The sequence below is a fragment of the Ambystoma mexicanum genome, chromosome 7p, assembly GCF_040938575.1.
Source record: "Ambystoma mexicanum isolate Mex_15411 chromosome 7p, UKY_AmexF1_1, whole genome shotgun sequence".
NCBI classification, from domain to species: domain Eukaryota; kingdom Metazoa; phylum Chordata; class Amphibia; order Caudata; family Ambystomatidae; genus Ambystoma; species Ambystoma mexicanum.
Genome location: NC_090939.1, coordinates 16,796,537 through 16,814,019, shown reverse-complemented (window position 1 = coordinate 16,814,019; position 17,483 = coordinate 16,796,537). Strand labels below are relative to the sequence as shown.

Here is a 17,483-nt window from a genome sequence, read left to right as displayed (position 1 = left end):
CTCGAATAAGTATTATTTCGAGCATTTAGCTAGGCTTGTGAACTTCAGATATTGACATTGTTGCAGTGTCTTAATTGCAAGGGCTAAAGTAACTAAATCTTACCTCTGATAGTGTGTGTTAGCCGTCATTCAAACTCTTAATTAGGTTGGGCAACTGTATTCCTGGTCACAGCGTTAAGAAATCTTCACAAGCACTGTTTTTGCTGACTGATAGGCGTGTTCGGCGACCAGTTCTTTATATTTTGAGATAGGGATCGTGGTTGGTAAACCTAGGATCCACTTCTAGACTTGCTAGTTATAATAAAACGTACTATGTGTACCTCAAGTTTAGTATTACTTACATTGTTTTGTACTGTTGAGGTCTCCACAAACGGACCCGCTGTGAGACTCGTGTCTCCTCGCATCGGCACGTTGCTAAGCAACTATGCTTCGTTGCATCTAGGTATATACTAAGTATCTCAGGCGTGGCGTTTCTGTCCGCCATCTTAGATGTGTGTTTTGGTCTAAAGCCTCCTATTCCCAATGCATTTCTTCAATAGGGACGAAGTAAAACTAGTTGTAAATACTGATATGCATTACCTGAAAGTTCTTTCAACTTGCCTTCTGCCTTGTATGGACTACAATTTTAGGTTTTGTGAATTTGGATTTAATCAGTATCCCGTGGCACCTAATAAGAAATATTTAATAACTTACTACTAATATCACTGCTCATATTCTCATCTCTAACTCATTGGTAGGTGCATTTTACATGTTAATAGAGGTACATTCATAGTGTCTTAGTGTCTGGTCTAGGTAGGTATAGGAAATAACTTTGGCTCATCATGTTTAAACAAGAAAACATTATCCGTATTGAACTTACGCGAGTTACATATCTGTCAACCGTTGAGTTTACATCAGTTCTGAGTTCAATTACCTTGATAGATAAGCAATCAAATCAATTCTTATCAGTAACCACAACATGTCAGATCTATTATACGTAACTTTGATATGGTCAGTGCATCTCTATTTTGGAGTTACAAGTAGCAATTAAGATCCCAGTCCAGGTTCATCCCTCGTGGATACATACAATCAAAGTTCATCGATCCAGTACATTTCTCTTTGTTGGAGGAGCTTTGGCAAATTATCTCCCCGTCTAGGTAGACTGAAATGGTCAAGGATTATACATTGTATTTGAGCAACTGTATATTTCGGTTCTTTTAAATGTTGTGCTACAGGTGATTTTGGGGATGCCTGATGAATGTTCGATTTATGTTCCCTGCGCTGGGTTTTGGCTTTTCTACCAGTCTAGCATAGTATAGTCCACATGGACGTTTTATACCATAAATAACATTCTTATTATCACAGGTGGATGTATGTCTAAGTAGAATTTGATCACCTTTATGAGGGTGATTGACATAGTTTCCCCTAATTATATTGTGACAACAATTACAATTGTTGCACGGAATGGTCCCATTATAAGTCTTTGTTGATGTTCTCTTATGGCTGAAATCTGACTTGATCAGGTGGTTTCGAACTGATCTGCTCTTGTTGTAGGAAAACATAGGAGGGGTCGGGTAAGGTTTTGCCAATGTAGGAACTAAAGATAACATGTCCCAATTTCTCTTCACAATTTTCTTTATCTGACCACTTTGTTGTGAATAAGTAGTGACGTATACTATGTCACTGCTGGTATTTTTTATACTTGGTTTCAAAGCATCCGATCTGGAGGTGTTTTTTACCTTGTTGGCATGTGCTTGTATTGTCTCCTGATCATATCCTCTCAGCAGGAATTTCTTAGTAAATTCAATCGCTTTGGTCTCAAATTCACTTTCCTCTGATTTAATCCTCCTGTATCTCAACAGCTGACTCAGGGGAATGCTTTCAATAGTTTGTTTAGGGCTAAAGCTTTATGCTAAGAGCAAGCTGTTTCTATCTGTAGGCTTGGTGAAGACAGTTGTTTCTAATCTGCTTCAAGTAAACTAATACGTCCAAGAATTCTAAAGATGTTCTGCTCCATTTATGGGTAAATTTGATTCTTGGCGCAAGGGTGTTCATGAATTGTAAAAATTCTCCTAGTTCCTCTTAGGTTCCCATCCATATTCCAAAAAGATCATCAATGTATCTAACAGGGCATTTGATTTTGTTCTTCCATCAGGGGTTATTTATCACTTGAGTTTCCTCTAGAAAAGAGATATATATATATTTGCATACCTTGGGGCCCTTGCGGCCCCCATTGAAGTCCCCGAGATTTGTACAAAATAACCATCCTCAAACATAAAGAAATTGTTATTCAATATGATGGTAAGTAACTTCAGGATGAGTAGTCGATCGCCCTTCACAGCTTCTTCAGTGTTCAGTAGCATCCATTCCTTTGCTTCTAGTACGCCTTGGTGGGGTATATTGGTGTACAAGCTTGTCACATCCATTGTGAATAGTATATCTGTCTTGTTATCAAAACTTATATCAAGTTTTCTCAAAAAGTGGTTGGTATCCATGATGTAGGTCGTGGCTTTGTGCGTCAGAGGTCGGAATATTTTGTCAATGTACTGAGCTAAGGGTTCCAATAAGCTGTTGGTCGCCGCGATAATTGGACGATAAGGTGGTTCCTGTAGGTTTTTATGAATCTTGGGTAAGATGTAAATGACTGGCATTATTGGATGCAAGTTGGTAAGGAAGGTTTTAGTATTATGCGTTATTAGCTCATCTGATTCAGCCTCATCTAATGTTTTCTTGATCTTTTCCCTAATCTTTTCAGTTGGATTGTTGAATATCTCTAGATATGTATCTTTGTCTGCTAGCTGTTTCTCAACTTCCATTTTCTACTTGATGGTATCCCAAATTCCCAGTGCACCTCCTTTATCAGCAGGCTTGATAATGAGGTCTGGGTTTCGCCATAATTTGTCCAAAGCCTGTTTTCCTCTGTTGGTTAGGTTTGTCCGTGTTCTTCTGTGAAAGTTAAGTTTCTTCAAGTCCTTTAGAACAGATTTCTGAAATGCGTCTAGCATGCAGTTTTGTACCGGTGGTGAGAATGTACTGTTAGGTTTCATTTCCAAAAATTCTGATTGTCGTCTACTTTCGGTGATCTCAATAGAATCAAAAAACACCTTCAATTTCATTTTGCATGTCAGTTTGAAAAAAAAAGTCTCCTTTAGTAAAGTACTACTATGATGGGGTATGAATGAAATCCCCTTCTGTAGTGTGGACCATTCAAAATGGCTCAACCTATAGCTGGAAATATTCACAACTAGGTCTTCTTGTGGGTAAGTTTACTTTTCTTGATGGATTTTTTCTTTTTGCTTCGTCTGACCTGACACGGTATAAAAAAGAATAACTAGTTGGTTGTGTGTTTGATGGTACTTTTGAGGTACTTGGAATTTGACTTGTGTTCTTGGGATCCCTTATTGTTTCTTGTGCGTTCTCTGTTGACTCTTCAGGATTATCTGTTAACGTACTGGAGGCTTCTGATGATGATGGTGTCGAGTTTGGTGTTCGTTTGTGTTTGCTAAACGGTTGCCTTCCTCCTTTTGAACTATCTTGTTGGTACTAATAATCTTTCCAAGTGTACACAATGTCCAACTTATAATCAAGGGTGTCCCTTCTGAATGTTCTTATTTCCTTCAATTCTATCTCGTTCTTATAGCCCTCAAGTTTGTTATTGATCTCATCCAATAACTGTGACCATTTTTCTTTAGTTATTAGTGATGATAGTGATTTCTTGCTGGTTTCTAAATCTGCATCAATTGTGGTCAGGGATTCTGATAATTCTTCTATCGTTAGAATAATTAAGTCCAGGTTTGGCAGTTGTTCCCAGTTCCTTTTCAGTAGTTTTAATAAGTTTCAATATTCTAGTTGCTTCCTCCTGTGAGAATGTGAATGTTTCTGCTCTATTTGTGGTTAGTGATACAATTTTTGAAAATGGCATGTTCTGAGATTGGATTGGTAGGTGCAACCTCTAAAGTAGGTGTAGCAACAAAGTGTACTAGAACTGTTAGTAGGGGGTAGAGGAGCACTCAGTTTCCTTCAAATATCTCCCAAATATTACACAAATTAAGTCATTCAATAAATCAACTTAAAGGTGCTCCTTATTGGATCCGTTCTACGGGATCTGGTAGGTGAGAAGAGAATAGGTGCCTTAATAAAGAACGAGGTTCAAACAAGGGCAGACACTATAACTAACCCGTTGTTTCGATTCTTAGGTATTCACAATGAAGTTGGTATTGTTGTTTCAAAAATATTTTATATAATAAAATTATATATGGATTTGAGCTGATTTCTCATATCATTTACTATACACAGCAATTACTGACATTACTCTGTATACAGTTCATCAATAACATCCCTTCATGGATGTAACGCAAAACATTTCTCTTCATGTTACATCAACATTAGCCTGTGCCAGACCCAGACGGAATTGTGAATGATAGCAAGTACCACATTTAGATACAATTGTGAATAATAGCACGTGCCACACTTAAAACTGTGAATATTAGCATGTGACACATTTAGATATCATTGTGAACACTAGCCTGTGCCGGACCCAGACAGAAAAGTGAATAATAGCAAGTACCAGATTTAGATATAATTGTGAATGTTAGCAAGTGGCCCAAGATAGAATTGTGAATTGCCTGTGCCGGACCCAGACAGAATTGTGAATGATAGCAAGTACCACATTCAGATAGAATTGTGAATGTTAGCAACTGTCACACTTAGATAGAATTTTGAACATTAGCCTGCGCCGGACCCAGACAGAATTGTGAATGATAGCAAGTACCACACTTAGATAGAATTGTGAATGTTAGCAACTGTCACACTTAGATAGAATTTTGAACATTAGCCTGCGCTGGACCCAGACAGAATTGTGAATGATAGCAAGTACCACATTTAGATAGATTTGTGAACATTAGCCTGCGCCGGACCCAGACAAAATTGTGAATGATAGCAAGTACCACACTTAGATAGAATTGTGAATGTTAGCAACTGTCACACTTAGATAGAATTTTGAACATTAGCCTGCGCCGGACCCAGACAGAATTGTGAATGATAGCAAGTACCACACTTAGATAGAATTGTGAATGTTAGCAACTGTCACACTTAGATAGAATTTTGAACATTAGCCTGCGCCGGACCCAGACAGAATTGTGAATGATAGCAAGTACCACATTTAGATAGAATTGTGAACATTAGCCTGCGCCGGACCCAGACAAAATTGTGAATGATAGCAAGTACCACTCTTAGATAGAATTGTGAATGTTAGCAACTGTCACACTTAGAACCGTGAATGTTAGCAATGCCACACTTAGAATTTTGAACATTAGCCTGCGCCAGACCTAGACAAAATTGTGAATGATAGCAAGTACCACTCCCGCCTCCTGACCCGCCCCCTGATTGGCTCATTTCCCCGGTGCTTTCGAGTCTAGTGACTCGTATATTCAACTCCTGCTCCCCATTACCCCGGAGAAGCAGGTGAGTGTTGATAGACTTGTGCGACCCTAATTCAGGCCATATTTTCTAAAAAAAAGTATCCCCAGGCCCCGCATGCTGTATTGTGTAGGCCCGGCACCCCAAACCCCTTCCTGGTTCCCGCTCCCGCCTCCCGACCCGCACACCCCACCTCCTATTGGCTATCCCTACCAGTCTTTCCATACTGAAGCAGGTGAGTGCCTCGCTTCCCATGCGCCCCCAGATGCCCCCAAAAAGTTATTTTTCAGGCCCCCGGGCCCAGTTCCCCTCGGTCTCTCAACTCCTTCCTAGTCCGCCCAGCCCCCGCCTCCCATCCCACCCACCGCTCCCCATTGGCTATCCATTGCCCTGTTCTCAGGCCTTACACCGCGCGGTAGCCTCCATGCTTCCATTTCCATCCTGAAGCATGTGAGTGCTGCCATGCCCAAGGCCTCTAATTGGCGAGCTCATCTGGTTATACCTGACCCTCCCTGGGCAGCCCTCTGCGCGGCAGCTGCCCCCTCATTTCTGTGAAGATCCGAGGTGAGTGTGAGTAACTCCATCCCACCTGCCCCATCCTTAAAGTAAATGTATGCCCCCAAGCCCTGTGTAGCTCCCTGTTGCCCTCCTCTCCCCACCGCTTGCCTTCCTGGTTCCCTGTCCCTCCCGCACCCCTCCCCGCCCACCGCGCCGTGACTGGCGAGCCTAAGCGTCAACACCGCCCACCTAAGGCAGTCCTCTGCCAGCAGCGCTAAGGGCCCAAGGGTGGGTCCTACAGTAGCAGCTCCACAAAGTGTCTGCAGGTGTCAGCAAGGGAAGCCAGTGAAGCCAGCAGCAGACAGACACCAACAAAACTGTAAGTGTGGCATGGGTGGGGTGTAGAGCAATCACTCTACTCCAGAAAGCCCCTTCACTATACCTTACCTTCCCATAACGTAAACTGCCAAAGAATTACACCATGCACACCTAGAGAGATCCGAGCACCAACCTAATTCAAGGCTGGACTGTAAATGTTGTCATGCATAAAATTCTAACATTCTAACATACTTGCATTCATAACTCGTCCCCCTCCCAGAGACAATAGCCTCACATTGAGAAGGGTATAACATTGTTAGCATGTCCCACTCTTAGCCTGAATTGTGAATAATAGCATGTGCAACACCTAGATGGAACTGCGAATGATAGCATGTGCCGCTCCGAGATAGAATTATTGACTGGTAGCATATCCCTCACGTAGGTGCACTGTGAATGATAGCATGTCCCGCTCCCAGTTGGAATTGCGAATGTTAGCACGTGCCACATTTAGACACAATTGTGATAAATAGCATGTGCCCTAATAGCGTCACTGTGTTAAAGTTGAATCTAGAAAGTGTTTCCTAATAGCGTTACTCTGTTAATGTTGAATTTAGAGGGTATTCCCAACATCATTGAGTGTGCCGTAATAACATCACTGTGATAACGTGGAACTTAGAAAGCGTGCCCTAATAGCCTCACTGTGTTAATGTTGAATCTAGACGGTATTCCCAACATCATTGAGTGTGCCCCAATAGCGTCACTGTATTAGAGTTGAATTTAGAAGGGATTCCCAACATCATTGAGTGTGCCTGGTCTCATACACCTTACTGATTACCACATTACCACAATATCACACAACTACGCTTACTCTCTTCTATACAACACCATTGAACTAGAACTCAGCAGTACTATGACACATTCGGTAAAGCTGTTCTCATACTAACATGACTCATCAAACTACCCATCATCCTAATAAAACACAGCTAGCTAGCACATGTTAGGCGTGAGGCGTCTCCTCACGCCTAACACAGCCACAACTCAGTCTGGATGTCCACCCTCCGGATTGAATGAACACATTCAACAGACCTCCTCAGCACAACACCTACCGCTAAGAAGCAGCTATCATGCAACAACCACACCAGCTGCACACATACCTGGTGTGCGCCCACGCACTTTACGACTTTCTCTCTCTCTCTCTCTCTCTCTCTCTCTCTCTCTCTCTCTCTCTCTCTCTCTCAACTGACTTGAACTGCAGTTCCCGAGGGCGTTCGACCTACCAGTGCTTTGAGATCATACCAATGATACATACAGTGCTATACAAATGCAAAATAACATAGCATAACATTTCAGAACATATGCATAAATTGAGCCATAAACATCCTGATATCTTGATAGGAGTTATTAAGGTTTGTAAGGACCAGTTTCTATTTTCATTCTGGAGGCACTTTCAACCAGGTTTAGGATACGCCTGATGTTGTCATGGATGGTGCGGCCCGGGATGAATCCCGTTAGGTCCGGATGGATTAGATCTGGAAGGCCCCTTGCAAGTCTAGTTGCAAAGATCTTGGAGAAGATCTGTGCATCGTTATTCATTAGTGTTATGAGCCGATAGGATGCACAGTCCTCTGGTCTTTGTCCGGTTTGGGAATGAGTATTGTGAGGGATTCCTCCATGGATGGTATTATGCTCCCTGTGGCCAGGAAAGAGTTAAAAAGCATAGCGGTTTGCGGGGCTAAGATGTGAGCGTACACCCTGTAGAACCTCAAGGAGGATCCGTCGGGGCCTAGGGCTGCATATTTCAGGGTTTTTATGGCAACCGCTCGTCAATTGGGCTTCCTGTCATTACCTCTCCATGGTGAATCATCATTGCGTTCCTTTTGTCGTCCTCCGAGGCCAGTAAGGACCTGTCTATACCTCTCAGTTTTGGAATATTATTTCGCGTGTGTATACTAATAGCCTATTCGCTTGATTGCTGTTTATGTAATAGAACTGTTTGGTGTATTCCAGTGCTTTGGTGGATCTGTCTGTCAGATGCATTTCCAGGGCGGCTTTAGCCTTTATGAGCTCTCTACTTGTCTTCCCAGATTGGTTACTTTTATGTGCCCCTTCCATGGCCGTCACCTTTTTCTCAAGCCTAGCCTGCTGTAGATGTCCCACCCTTTTTTGTGCTGTAGCACATCTTATTATCACTCCCCTGATCACTGGCTTCATGGCATCCCAGACTACTGCTTCCGAGCATCGCACCGAGGAGATTTCCCGAAAGTCGCGAGTGCATTGGATATTTCCTCTTTTATTACTGCGTGCTGCAATAGTGAGTCTTGCATCTTACAATGATGCTAGGCTCAGAACAACACCTCCACATGTATTATCAAACTCTGCATTGCTAAGGAAGGAATCACTCTTCAATAGTATGTTGTAGAGATAAATCTCATTTTTTTATATTAGAGTTGTGTGCAAAAAGACATAAATCCAACATTTAGAGAAATTAAGACATCAAAATGGTTTGCTAAAACAGAACAATCAGACAAAAAAACAGAAAGATATTTACAACACACAGTGCCAAAAAAACATTTTTTGGGACAATCTCCAAATTGTGTGTGTGCAACAAACCCGACTCCTATTAGGATTTGCCAAGAAATTCACATATCACAGTGTACATATTCAAGTCAACATTTGTGGAAAACACATAGAACAATGGTGGGTACACAAAATTATTTTTCTTGCGTAAACAGCATTAATGTGCTGTAGTTTTGGGGGGAGTAGTGCGTCTACACCAGGTGTTTCAGCCGTTTCTAGGTGGGCTAGGTGTGCCTCATCTTTAACACGGCCTTCATCAGGACGGAGTTCTGTGTAGATTGACGTCTGTGCTGCAGGGGAAGGAGACTACAGTCAGGGGGGTGTCTGAGCCAAAATTATTTAGTTTGAGTGAATCACGTGTGGTTGATGTAAAATCAAAAAGCACATAGCTTACCTATGGGTTAATAGATTTCACAGGCGCTAAATGTGAGATCTGCTAGCCGCATGGGCTGGTCTCTGTATGATCCTGTTGCAAATAACAGAGAACGAGAGAAGCAAAGGGAGGTTGAAGCTAAACATGTCTCTGTTTAAAAAGGCATGAAAAAATGTTCAGGGAAAAAAGTCTTACCTCTCGCTGGAGGTCAAAAAATGCTGATCCAGGGTGGTATCAGTGGGAAACAGACCCGGCTTGCACAGCTAAAAAATATATATGGCTCAAGTTGAGTGTGGTTACCTAGTAACAACTGTCTCATATATATAGCAGTAAGTGCAGGGTTTATTTTAAAGTACCTGTGAGGGTTGCAGCATGGGCAGCCTGTCTGCAAAAAAGTACGAGCTGGAGCTCCTCAGGCTGCTGAGTCACAGATGAGACTGCAGGGGCCTGACTGCAAAGCGTTGGTAACGCTGTTGCTAGGTCCCTAGAGGTATTTATATGTCGGCCATCTTGGAATGCCCCTAGGATCGAGTGGGAAACAAAATGATGGATTCTGCTCCATCCGGGGGGCACAAAAAAAGCTCAATCAATTTTGGGTGTGATTAGTGTCAACGCGTGTCTAAAAAGTTAATTTAGACAATATTGTTGACAAACGGTTGTCATGGCAACCGTAAGCATTGCGAAGTGGCATTGGTTTTTTATACTCTGAAACAACATAGCTAATGGCCCCATGAGGTTGTGATTACCGAAAATACTTCATTTCAATATGTTGTGGCATATATGCACAAGTTAAATGGATAATGAAAGATTTTACAAACTGTAACACGAAGGGTGTCATATATGTAATACAATGCCCTTGCAAACTCCTCTATATAGGAAAAACCACACGTGCCATCAAAATGCGCATGTCTGAACATCGATCCTGTATCAGGAACAAGGTAGCAGCCAAGCCCCTAGTAGAGCATTTTATCAGTAAGAACCATAGTGATACTGATATAAGATGGTTTGTCCTCCAAAAAGTGAAACCAGCAAAGCGTGGGGGGGATCTGAACAAAACGCTGACCCAATTAGAACAACGGTGGGTCCACAGACTTAACTCCGTTCAGGCTGGTCTAAATGTGTCAGTTGAATGGAAGTCTTTCCTGTAATGACATGTGCCCAATGATGGAGTATGAGCTATGAACTTCTTAACACTATGATCATTTTTCATTTCATGAAATGCAGAAGTCAGTAGACATTATGGCACTGTGTGTGTTTTTTTGGTCAATGTATGAAATCACCTCCATGAAAAACTATACTTTCTTTGTTAATTCCAAATGTTTTCTGTCATTATGGAACTATGTATTAAGTTTCCAGGCGACACGCCCTGATTCTCACCCTCTCGGGCTGTCAGTAATACAATACAAACTGTCCACCTATTAATTATGGTCTTTCTCTACTGAGATTCCTGAGACACATACACATTTTGTGATCCATGCCACTACATATTGAAATGAAGTATTTTCGGTAATCACAACCTCATGGGGCCATTAGCTATGTTGTTTCAGAGTAAAAAAAAACCAATGCCACTTCGCAATGCTTACGGTTGCCGTGACAACCGTTTGTCAACAATATTGTCTAAATTAACTTTTTAGACACGCGTTGACACTATTCACACCCAAAATTGATTGAGCTTTTTTTGTGCCCCCCGGATGGAGCAGAATCCATCATTTTGTTTCCCACTCGATCCTAGGGCCATTCCAAGATGGCCGACATATAAATACCTACAGGGACCTAGCAACAGCGTTACCAACGCTTTGCAGTCAGGCCCCTGCAGTCTCATCTGTGAGTCAGCAGCCTGAGGAGCTCCAGCTCGTACTTTTTTGCAGACAGGCTGCCCATGCTGCAACCCTCACAGGTACTTTAAAATAAACCCTGCACTTACTGCTATATATATGAGACAGTTGTTACTAGGTAACCACACTCACTTTGAGCCATATATATTTTTTAGCTGTGCAAGCCGTGTCTGTTTCCCACTGATACCACCCTGGATCAGCATTTTTCGACCTCCAGCGAGAGGTAAGACTTTTTTCCCTGAACTTTTTTTCATGCCTTTTTAAACGGGGACATGATTAGCTTCAACCTCCCTTTGCTTCTCTCGTTCTCTGTTATTTGCAACAGGATCATACAGAGACCAGCCCATGCGGCTAGCAGATCTCAAATTTAGCGCCTGTGAAATCTATTAACCCATAGGTAAGCTATGTGCTTTTTGATTTTACATCAACCACACGTGATTCACTCAAACTAAATAATTTTGGCTCAGATACCCCACTGACTGTAGTCTCCTTCCCCTGCAGCACAGACGTCAATCTACACAGAACTCCGTCCTGATGAAGGCCGTGTTAAAGATGAGGCACACCTAGCCCACCTAGAAACGGCTGAAACACCTGGTGTAGTCGCACTACTCCCCCCAAAACTACAGCACATTAATGCTGTTTACGCAAGAAAAATAGTTTTGTGTGCCCACCATTGTTCTATGTGTTTTCCACAAATGTTGACTTGAATATGTACACTGTAATATGTGAATTTCTTGGCAAATCCTAATAGGAGTCGGGTTTGTTGCACACACACAATTTGGAGATTGTCCCAAAAAATGTTTTTTTGGCACTGTGTGTTGTAAATATCTTTCTGTTTTTTTGTCTGCTTGTTCTGTTTTAGCAAACCATTTTGATGTCTTAATTTCTCTAAATGTTGGATTTATGTCTTTTTGCACACAACTCTAATATAAAAAAATGAGATTTATCTCTGCAACATACTATTGAAGAGTGATTCCTTCCTTAGCAATGCAGAGTTTGATAATACATGTGGAGGTGTTGTTCTGAGCCTAGCATCCTTGGACCTATTCATTTGTATCTTTTGTTTTCCTAGTTAATCCTCCTGGGTAGAATAGGTTCCACACCAGGAGCCCTATTTTTTGATTCTTGCATCTTACAATGCCATCGCGGTGGCCTTGGGAGGCCGCATACCCTGACCCGGGCCTTCACTGGGGCATGATCACCCGCAGATGTTTCAGAACTTCTTCCAGGCAGGGGACTAACTCGCTGGACATTAGGATTAAATCTATTCTGCAGAGGCCTTTGTGGACATGGGTATAAAATGTATAGTCGCGTGCTCCCTCGTTGGAGAGTCGCCAAACATCTACTGACCCTGTTTCCCTCAAAAATTCAGCAATTCCTATTGCTTGTGAAAAATCCTCTCTCGATAGTGGTAGGGTCTCATCACTGTTTGGGTTGGAGACCAGATTGAAGTCCCCCCCTATAAGGAGACAGCCTTCCGTGAATGCGACTATGTCCTGTAGGAAGGCGTGGAGAAACCGGTCTTGGGCACTATTCGGGCAATAGATGGAGGCAAAAGTTAGGGCTTGCTCAAGTAGGTAACCCTTGACCAGGAAGAATCTCCCCATTGGGTCTCGTTTCACTGTCATCTGCATCAGTGCTAATTCCCGGTTTAAAAGCAGCACGACTCCCCTCTTCCTCTCCCCTGCTGTTGCACAATAGCATTTGTTAAAACACCTAAAGTGGATGCGCTTCTCATCTTTCGCTGGAAGGTGTGTTTCTTGTAAGCAAGTTATGCTAGCAGAGAGTTTAGTTAATTTGCACTCCGCCCATTTTCGTTTCTCAGGAATTTTAAGGCCTCGTACATTCCAGGTTACCATGCAAAGTTCTGTAGTCGAGTCTACCGCCTTGCTTGTGTTGTTCCCTCACAGCTTCTAGCTTCCGACCTCTGTCCCACATGTGGGAGCTCTGGGCCCCCTTTCTATTTCTCCTCCTGTGCTGTTGCTTTGATATGTCTTTGCCTTGACCCCTTTCCCAAATAGTTTCCCCCCCAACTTGCATAACTCTGGGAAACCTTTCCACCCTCCCCCCACATCCCCCAAACAATAGTCAAGCCTCTGAGACAAGCCCACAACGCTCGGGGAAACCGGCTCAGATCCTGACAACCAACTTTCTCTGGACAACCAGTGCCCATTGGTCAACGCATGAAAGCATAACGGTAGCTTCACCAATGCGGTTTGTAGTTACAGCCTTCGGTCTCGGACATCCTTCTCAATCTTGGCCCCTGTTGACACTGTTCCTTCACTAGGTGCGTTATTTCTTCCTTCCAGAGGTCCCTTTGTCTGTTTCCGGAGTGCATGCAGCCATAGTTCAGTCAGAAGCACCGGGGCTGCCTACAGGGGTTCAGATTGGGTAGCCCTATTTTGCCAGCAGAATATTCCATCTCAAGGCTTGGCACCTTTCTTTCCTCTTTGTGCTGGGCCTTTGAGCCGCCTTGAAGAAAACCATCTCCGATTCCGGAAGCACCTCAAGACCTTCCTCTTCTGTCTTTGCTCCTCCTCTCCCCTGCGGATCTGCTCTCTCTTGGCACTGTGCACCTGGCCTACCTTCTGACTTCCTGGCCCAGGTACCTTGCCACCCACCTGCACTGCTTCCTGGCAAAACCTTGCACTGTGGCCTGTATCTGTAACCATACAGTCCCCCCCTGCCTTTTTTCCCTCTGTACTTACCCTGACTCACCCTGTCTGTTGCCTCAAACCTAGCAGTTGCCACCTGCTGGTTGCACTACTACTGTTTGTTGCTTGTTATTATTTATTAATTTATTTATTTATCTGTATTCCTTTGCTCTGCACTATGCACTTCTCCCCCCCTTCCATGCACTTTTCCTCCTTTTCCCTCTGTCATGCACTTGCGTGTTCGCAATGTCACTGGGCCTAGTAAGATCTTTGTTTTTGTTTCTGCCTTGTTACCCTCCCTTGCCTTGTCACGCTCTGAAACACCTGTGTACGCGCGCAATATAAATAAACTATCAATTCAATTAAACTCTCCTGTCCAACCGCGTCCAGGTCTGCGTAGTCTCCTTCGATGAGTTCTCTTTGAGTGCCATATCCTCCTCGTCATTGTTGTTTGCTCCTGCCGGGTGCAGCAGCTTTTCAGCCTCCTTCGTTGTGCGTATTTGCCATTGTTAACCCTCCAGGTTGAACACCAGTGTGTTGGGGAAGCCCCAGCGATAGAGCACCTTTTTTTCCCATAGCCATTCCGTTAGTGGTTTTAACGCTTTCCTTTTTAGTAATGTGGCTGCTGCAAGGTCTTTGTATAGGGAGATTGAAGTGTCTCTGAATTGTATGCGTGCAGAATTCCTGGCTTCCTGAATGATCTCATCCTTGACCTTGTAGAAGTTAACTATTTCCAGGATGTCTGGTAGAGTGGTTGGCGCAGTTGGTGCCTGGTTCGGTGCACTCTGTCCAGCGGGGCGCTATCTGGGAGAGTTAGGATGAACCTGAAGAGGTCCCGGGTGAAGTGGCCCAGCTCTGCGTCCATAATGGAGGTTGGGATTCCGCAAAGTCGCATGTTATTACGGCGGGAGTGGTTTTCGGAGTCCTCTTGCTTAGTTTCCAGAGCTTCACATCTGGCCTCCAGTGCAGTGATTCTGTCCACTCCCTCCCCAACTTTGTAGGATTGTTCGTAGATTGTTGACTCCATTTCTTCCGTTCTGCTTTCCAACTCGTCCATGCGCTTGTCTAGGCCAGAGATTATTTTCATGAGCTCTCTGGTATCCCTTAGTCATGGCTGCTATGAGGTCTTGCAGATCCGTTTTGGTGCCCCCTTGAGTTGGCGGCTGGGGGGCTCGGAGGGTCAAAAAGTCTCTTTCTTGTGACATTTCTTCAGTTCGCTCGCCTTTTCTCCCTTGGGCACCATCTCCGGTGGGCACCGAGCAGCGTAGAGATGTCAGCTTGTTTTGTTGCTTTGGGGGTTTTCTCCATTTCTTCCCTTGATGCTCAGGGAGGAGGTCTATCGCTCACGTGGCTCTGTGTAGCTAAAGGTCTGGTCTTTGTAGTCATGTGGACCTCCCGGGTCGCCCGGTGATTACCGCATGCAGTAATGGTAAACGTGTTTGGAGGTAGTGCTGGGTAATCAGCCCCTTTTGTTTTAGTTCATGGTGAGACAGGAAGGTGCCACACTTTGAAGGAGGCTATCAAAATATAGCAATAGTTAGCTTCCTGTAGTGAGAAACTGCAGCATGAGTTCCCTGTGCAGCATGAGTTCCCTGCGCAGCATGAGTTCCCTGCGCAGCATGAGTTCCCTGCGCAGCATGAGTTCCCTGTGCAGGATGCGTTCCCCAAACTATGTGAAAGGCGGAGAAAGGTGTGCGGCCAAGCAGGGGCAGATGTCTGGCCCCCTTCTCTCATGTTATGTCATATGCTCTGACCTCTACAATGAGGTTAAGACACACTTTGCAGAGCACTTTATGCCACACTGATGCAACCTCACAGATTTGAGGAGCAGGTTGGGAAGCTTTTAGGTCACAAGCCAATATTCATGAACCTTTAGTGCACCCAAGGATCAGTTCTGAGGGGCCCCTCAACCAGCCATCCAATGACTGTGACATGGAGGTGAATGTGCCCCAAAGAGACAAGAGAAATGGTGATCTGTGCAGCATGTACAACTGGAAATCCTTTCAATATCAGCACTCTTGAACGGTTGTATGACCAACATGCTAATTTGCCATGTTCACATCTCCCTGACAAATAAGAAATAGAATATTTTTTAGTATCCCATTCATGCTATGTTCACAGCAAACAGAAAGTGCACTTCCTTTATTATGGAGAACTAATGGCTCAAGTCCTAATGCCACACACACACATTGACGTCACTGATTATTGTTCAGACATCTAGTTTATATCTGTGTCAACTAGAAACATCATATCTCATCATATCATAACATATAGCATAGCTGTTCTTTTTGCTAGATTTTATTTTTGTTATTTTATTTCATTCTGGTCTTAAGAAATGTGTTGTACAACAAGGTTGGTTTACTGAATCCCCTAATCTTTTGAAAAAATATGTTTTGGTGTATTCGGCATACAAACGATAGTTGAGCACATACTTGCTGTGGGTAATGTGGATATTTCTGAGCAGTTTCGCAAAGCCTTTATCAACCCTCTTTGCTCTCGTAACTTCCAACACCAGATATTCTGGAGGGCCCATGGGCGACTGGGCATGTACTTTACCTTTATTATTGAGAAAGAAATGCAACCTTACACAGCATAGGCTCCAGTGACAGGGCAGTGGGTGCAGTTGGGTGGTATGACTATCTTCAGTAGTGTCCTGGGCTAGGGACGCAGGGGTCCGCACAAGTCAATGTTGCGATGGTAAGTGATTGCGCACCTATGTCTTCTGACCCTAAAAGCTTGTAGGAAGTAAGTGCTGTAGGTTAGGGTGGAGCCTATCTTGCCAGTCCCACATTCTGCCTATCAGCACCCTGTGGTCACTTAGAGGTCAGGAATGCCCAAAGTGTGCATGTATACTGATATCAAAGCAAGGTGTCCTTTAATGCTTCTTTCCCACTCAAACCTACTGACTTCCTGCTTCTCTCTCTTTCAGACGTGGCTGCAGTCGCCAGTGGCCGTGAGTTCTTGGTCACGACGAGCCGTGTACTGCTGGACACCATGATGCAGCTTCTGGCAGAGATCAAGGCAGGATGCTTCTCCAGACTCAAAGTGTGCGTGGGCAAGTGTTCCTTGTCAGTGTTACCCATGCTTACTTTACTAACTTTATCTGGCTTTCTGTCCGGCGCTTCTTACTTGCTGTAGCTCAACAGCAAATGACTGGAGAGTGAGTGGCTCGTTATGAGTATGGTGTTGGGGTCAAAAAGGCAATATTCAATATTAGTGTTAAGATATTTACCTTATGCAGTATTTCTCAAATACCACCTGCTGAAATACTTCACAATAAGCGGTTGAAATACCTCCTGAACATCAAAGGCATTAGAGTTCTTTTACTTCTGCCTCCTGCATAGCAGATCTTTTCCTCCTGTGAGTGAAGAGATGTAAGAAGTACTAGCCAACCTTGAATATGTTTGCGGTCAAATATACAACACGACTGTATTGATAATCGAAGCAAGTGACTATAATTAAAAGGGTGGAATCGTGGGTGAACCCCCTGCAAATAATAGCAGCATTTCTTTTCTAAAACCAGCAAACATTGGCATAACAAAGGCAGGGAGAATGTGCAAGTACCCGCTCAGTGATTGGTCGCCTTCAGGGTCTTCTGGGAGGACACATTGGGAGCACCTGTGCTTTCTCTCATAATAAAAGATGGCACAGGATGGGCTCGCAGAAGCAAACTTAACAGCTCTCTGTACACCACATCTCATATCCTTTTCACTGTGTCTTTGATTGTCTCTCCTAATTGCATCTATATGATATAATCATATTACTGTATCTCCTTGCTTGTTGTGCAGGGCTCTGTTCCATCTCACATAGGATTAGGCTATATATTACTTA

The 17,483-nt window shown here is 43.6% G+C and overlaps 1 protein-coding gene across 1 annotated transcript in view; it reads left to right on the top strand.

Moving 5' to 3' along the window:
• Nucleotides 1-17,483, top strand: part of HSF2BP (heat shock transcription factor 2 binding protein) — a 1,118,722-nt gene that overhangs the window by 458,705 nt on the left and 642,534 nt on the right. Inside the window, exon 6 of the mRNA XM_069636160.1 lies at nt 16,582-16,699. Within this exon, the coding sequence (XP_069492261.1) occupies nt 16,582-16,699 (118 nt within the window). The remainder of the gene's footprint in view (nt 1-16,581; nt 16,700-17,483) is intronic.